Raw genomic sequence first — 5933 nt, 5'->3', positions numbered from 1 at the left:
TCCCGCGCGTGGTCACCCAGCCTCGCTCTCCCTTGCGCAGGTGGGTCCGCGTGACCGTGCTCCCGGGCTGCGTGGGCTGCAGGACCGTGGCGGTGCCGGCGACCGCGACCGCGCGCGACCTCAAGGAGCGCATCTTCGCCCAGACCGGCCTCCCGGTGGCGGAGCAGCGGCTGTGGCGCGGCGACCGGGAGGTAGGTGGCCCCCACCGGGCGTCCCCCGCGGTGCGGTGCGGTGCGCCCCGCGCCGGGCGCCTCTCGCGTCCGGCCTCTGCACCCCCGCAGTCGTCCCCTGTCACCCTGCTGTCGTCCCCGTTGGTTATTTCTTTGGCCCAGCCTGGGATTTGAACTCTGGGCCTGCCTGGCAGGTTGCTTCACCATTTGAGACACACTCTCAGCCCGAGAAACATTGCTGATGTGAGAACCCGAGTCTTTAAAGAACTGTCTGTCCATTCATCCATCCATCCATCCATCCATCCATCCATCCATCCATCCATCCGTTAAACTATGAATTCATTGATCCATGCATCCGTGCTTGCATCCATCTTCAGGGTTTGGGCCCCGTCACTCTACCACTTGAGTCACAGCTTCACCGCTGACATTCTGCTGGTTAATTGGAGATAAGGATTTCGGGGATTTTCCTGCTGGGCTGGCCTTTAAATATCAGTCCTCAGATCTCAGCCTCCCGAGGAGCTAGGATTATAGGCTTGAGTCCCAGGGGCCTGGCTTTTTCTTTATTTAAACATTTGGAGACATCGTGGTAGAAGTGACTTAATCATTACTCATATTCTCTTTTTCTGTGTGTGTTCTCGTGCCTTCACCATTTACATATCTTCTTGAAAATTCTCATTTTTTTTCTTTTCCTTATTTATTTTTTTCAGATCTGGGGATGCAGCCTAAGGCCTTGCCCATGCTACTACCTAGGCAAGCTTCTCCATTGTCTCTGGTTTTCCTGTTAGTGCTGGGGGTGGAACCTGCCAGTTGCTCTACCTTTGAGTTCCATCAACCTTTGTCCTGTTTTAAAAGCAAAGAAATTCAGGGCTCACAAGGACCTTCAGATGTAATTTAATAGACAGTCTTTTGAGGAGGAAACTTAAAACTTCTGAAGTACTAACAAATGACTTGGTAGACTAAAACTTTGGAAAAATCTGAATATTTCATATTTTCATATGTATCTCTTTTAAGATTTGTGAAAATTGTAGAGTTTTCTGAAAGGGGAAGTTTAAATTTTTATTATTTTAAGTAGTTGTGAAGCGGGTTTCAACTGAACAAATTAGATTATGAGTACAATGTAAGAGAGGTTTGATTAACTTAATCTTAGCCGGTGGTTCATGCCTATAATCCTAGCTATTCCGGAGGCTGAGATCTGAGGATCATTGTTCGAAGACAGACTGGGTAGGAAAAAGTCCATGCGACTTTTATCTCCAATTAACCAGCAGAGAAGCTGGAAGTGGAGGTGTGGCTCAAGTGGTATGATGCTACTAGCTGTGAGTAAAAAACCAAGCAAGAGTACAAGGCCATGAGTTCAAGCCCTAGTATCAGCACATTTAGAAATGTTAATGTTTTATTTTAATAAATATACCTGTAATATTTTAATAATATATCTATAAAATATATTTGTATTATTCATGAAGAAAATCATTTCTAGGCTTTAAAAGGATGCAAAGGAGTTGAACAAGTACACAGGAGTACTTGAACAATATACAATGGCTTATCTTGTATTGGCTATCTTGCCCAATCAGTCAATGTAGTCTGCTGGGACTTTGCATGTACTATACCTGGGTCACTTTTCTGGTTTCTTGCTTACTAACACAGAGAGTTTGGATTCATCTGCTCTCTTGTTCCTCCAAGATTGATTTTTCCTTATCAGTCCTCCCATTGAGTTGTGGGTGTGCTTGCAGGCATCAAACATTGACTTGACTGAGGACTGAGTCAAAATTGAAAGAGAAAACTCACTGTTATCTCTTCTGTGCCCACCACCATTTATCTCTCTGTTTCTCTTAATCTCTCTCTCTTCTCTCTCTCTCTTTCTCTCTCATGCTGGTATTGGGGCTTATACTTCGTTAATCACCAAAAAGCTAGAAGCAGAGCTGTGATTAAAGTGGTAGAGTACTAGCCTTCAGCTAAAAGACTAAGAGAGACAGAGCCCAGACCCTGAGTTCAAGCCCCAGTTACCATCCCCCCCCCCCCACAAAATAGAGAAAAAGATGGAATTCTCGGCATCTGGTCCCACCCAGGTCTGATATCTGGTGGTGAGTGTAGTTAAGAGCCTGGAGTCAGACCAAAAGAGAGTGAATCTATGGCATAGATGAATCTGGGGGCAGCTAATCCCAAGAGATGTGTGTTGATCAGTTTGATTTTTGTAGGTGGTTCAGCAGATGGCAAAACATAGAAGCATCTGGGAAAATGACAAAACAGAAGTGGGTGACCTAGATCCTGCTTGCTGTAGCCTTGTGGATATGTAACAGGTTCTGCCACTCTACTTGTAATGGGAATGTTAAAAAAAATGACCTCTAGCCAGTTCTAAGGTCCCCACTTAATAGGGAATTTCAGTAGGCAGCTGCAGATCAGGCTTTATCTCTGCAGAAGAGAGGAAGAGAGATCAGTACTAGAGATAGATAGGAAGTAACTGATGGATCACATCTGTCTCTACTATCTGGTTAAATGGTTCGGATCTGATGAGTATTTACTTAAGCTGCTAACTGTCCTCTAGACACTGTTCTAGGAATCCTATATTTTTTGGCACTTAGTACTCAGAAGAACTTATGAGTTCTTACTAGTCTGATTTGGAGAAGAGTACAGCTCAGGTGCAGTGAGATGATGTATCATGTCAGGATTTAAATCTATGTCTGTGTGATTCCAAAGTGCTTCCACACTATAGAGAATCTCCCAGGGTGTCTGTTGGAAATAAATGAAATGCCAGGCTGTCTAAAATAGAGAGAAAGGGATTTCACCTTTAAAAAATGGACCTGAAAATTCAACAGTGGAGCTCAGGCAGGAAATGTGGACAGGACTGTATGGTTCTTATTTAAAGAAGGTGGGCCTGTGCCATCTAAAGGGTCATCTGAGCCAGATGCTAGAGGCTCACACCTGTAATCCTAGTTATTCAGGAGTTTGAGATCTGAGAATTATGCTTCAAAACCAGTCCAGGTAGGAAAGTCTATGAGAGTCTTTTCTCTAATTAACCACCAATATGGCAGAAGTGGAGCTGTATCTCACTTGGTAGCCTTGAGGCCAAAAGCTCAGGGACAGCACTAGGCCCTGAGTTTAAGCCCCAGTACAGGCACAAAACCAAAACCAAAGGGTCACCTGTGTCTCAGCAGATCTCCTGGGAGGTTTCCTTTGTAATTTTTATGCTGCTCAGAACTTTTTCTATCTGAATTATTGGTGAAAATTCTAAATATTTCAGAGTAGGCAGAAAATGAAAGCTGTTAACCCTTTGCCAGTTTTTGGACTTAGCAGTAGGCACCTACTTGGTTCCCTTGGTTTTCTACAGTCCTTTTTCCTGGTCTGGAAGTAGAATTTCTAAGACAGAGCCTATAAACTATAGCCTTGCCACTTCTGATCCTTTTTGTTTGTAAAGAAAGAAACACATGTTTTTGAATCCTGAAGCAGGAAATTTGAAGTATACTTCTTTTCTCTCTTAAGGGATCATAAGTGCCCCACTCCCAACTTTGGAGCTTCTTCCTATGTCTTTGGCAGCTGAACGAAGGGAGAAGTGTTGGGAGATTTAGAGAGATATTAATAATGTATTGTTTGCCCAAAAATCTGTAGATGGCCGGGTGCCGGTAGCTCATGCCTGTACTCCTAGCTACTCAGGTGGCTGTGATCTGAGGATCGTGGCTCAAAGCCAGCCTGGGCAGGAAAGTCTGTGAGACTCTTATCTCCAATTAACCCCAGAAAAACTGGAAGTGGCGCTGTGGCTCAAGTAGTAGAGTGCTTGCCTTGAGCTGAAGAGCTCAGGGACAGTTTGAGCAGCTTTGAGGCTTGTAAGAGAAAGCTAGTTTGGCAAGGCTGAGATTCAGATGTCCAAATTATTTTATAACTCCACTAAAAAAATTTGACTACATGGAGGCCCAGAACAGGAGAATCACAGTTTGAGGCAGGCTTGAGAATAAAAATTCTCAAGACTCCCTTTCAACCTTGTAGCTAGGTTTAATGGGACACACTTGTTATCCTAAGTTACATAGGAAACTCAGATTGGGAGGATCATGGTGCTGGCAGAAAACTGTGAGACTCCATGGAAATTGGGTGTGATGGTGCAGGTCCATGATCCCAGGTAGGTGACCTCTAGTAAGTAGGTGGCTTGTGGCCCTTGTGGGAATATGATGATTTCTAAAAATAACCATTGAAAATCAGGGTGGAGATGTGCCAGCCTAGCAACTGTGAGTTTGAACACTTAGTATTGCCAAAAAAAGAGAAAGTTTAAGTTATGGTCACCTTTGGAGATTTTATATAGCACGTTGCATTGCATCTGGATATGAATTGCACCAACATTGGAGTATCCAAGAAAGGAAGAGCCCTACCAAAAACTCCCAAATCTCAGCTGCTCAGGAGATAGATGCTGAGGGCATCTGTGCTGCTCCATTGCTTTTGGAGGGTCACTTCCCTGTGCATAGGCCACCAAGATTACAACCTGAAACTCTTGCTTGTCATATCCATACAGTCATCATAGTTTAACTTCATCAGTTACGTTGTCAGTTTAACTTCAAGTGGCTCTAGGTGGTACCTTCCTTTTTGAGTACTCTATAAGATCTGGACGTTTCTTCCTATAGTATAGGTTTCCCTTCCTTCCTTTTTTTTTTTTGGCCAGCCATGGGTCTTGAACTCTGGGCCTGGGTGCTGTCCCTGTGCTCTTCAGCTCAAGGCTAGCACTCTACCACTTGAGCCACAGCACCACTTCCAGCCTTTTCTGTTTATGTGGTATTGAGGAATCAAACCCAGGGCTTCATGCATGCTAAGCAAACACTCTACCACTGAGCCACATTCCCAGCCAATCTTTCCTTCCTTTTTATGTTGGTACCGTGGCTTGGACTCAGGGCTTCATGTTTTCACTTAGCTTTTCCACCCAAGGCTGAAGCTTTACCACTTGAGCTAGAGCTCGACTTCTAGCTTGTTGCTGGTTAAAATTGAAGGTAAGAGTCTCACAGACTTTCTTGCCTTGGCTGACTTTGGATTGTGATCTTCAGATCTTTAGATCTTCAGATCTACACAGCCTCCTGTATAGCTACCCCCAGCTCCTGGCATGTTTGCCTTTCTTTTAGTGCACTCTAGCTATACAAAATGCCAATAATCCTTTGTTTATGCAGGCTCTCTTTTAGTAGTTAATTGACTAACAATAAAATGAGCACCTGTGATGACATCAGACAGTGGAGAATTAGAACACTGTCAGAGATTGTTTATTTCTGTGAATCTTCTCAGTCCATCTGTTGCTTTTCTTTATCTATGTCTGTTAATTCTGATATCTTTTTGTTATCTTCATAGTGTGTGTGTGTGTTTGTGGATGTATACATTTGAATTGCATATGTATATATGTGTGTATAATTTGAATATTTAAACCAATATGTTTACTTTTAGTTGCTTGTGACCTTTTTAAGTAGCATATTATTCCATATGTTTATAGCTTAGAATTAGCTTTTTCACTCAATATTGAATTATTCACCCAGACTATGTGTAGCTTAGTTAATTCATTTTTCATCAGTGTATAATATTCTGTGTAAATAAGTCATAGCATTTAGGTTGCTTTTAAGTTTTTCTTGTGTATGACAGTCATGCTATGGATATTCTTGCCCATGTGGGCTGACGCACCAATGGAAGATCTGGGCTGGTTTTCTTTTTTTTTTTTTTTTGGGTCCCGTCGTGGGGCCTGAACTCTGGGCCTGGGCGCTGTCCCTCAGCTCTTCAGCTCAAGACTAGCGCTCTACCACTTGAGCCACA

The 5933-nt window shown here is 43.4% G+C and overlaps 1 protein-coding gene across 2 annotated transcripts in view; it reads left to right on the top strand.

The window, feature by feature from the left end:
• Nucleotides 1–5933, top strand: part of Sacs (sacsin molecular chaperone) — a 57897-nt gene that overhangs the window by 7183 nt on the left and 44781 nt on the right. Inside the window, exon 2 of one of the 2 annotated variants that reach the window (XM_013010923.1) lies at nucleotides 41–191. In XM_013010923.1, coding sequence (XP_012866377.1) covers nucleotides 41–191 — 151 coding nt within the window. Of the gene's footprint in view, nucleotides 1–40; nucleotides 192–5933 lie in introns of those variants that run through there. The other variant, XM_013010932.1, reaches the window with a different exon arrangement.

Source organism: Dipodomys ordii, unplaced genomic scaffold (assembly GCF_000151885.1).
Source record: "Dipodomys ordii isolate 6190 unplaced genomic scaffold, Dord_2.0 Scaffold1, whole genome shotgun sequence".
NCBI classification, from domain to species: domain Eukaryota; kingdom Metazoa; phylum Chordata; class Mammalia; order Rodentia; family Heteromyidae; genus Dipodomys; species Dipodomys ordii.
This window is presented reverse-complemented; position numbering and strand designations above follow the sequence as displayed.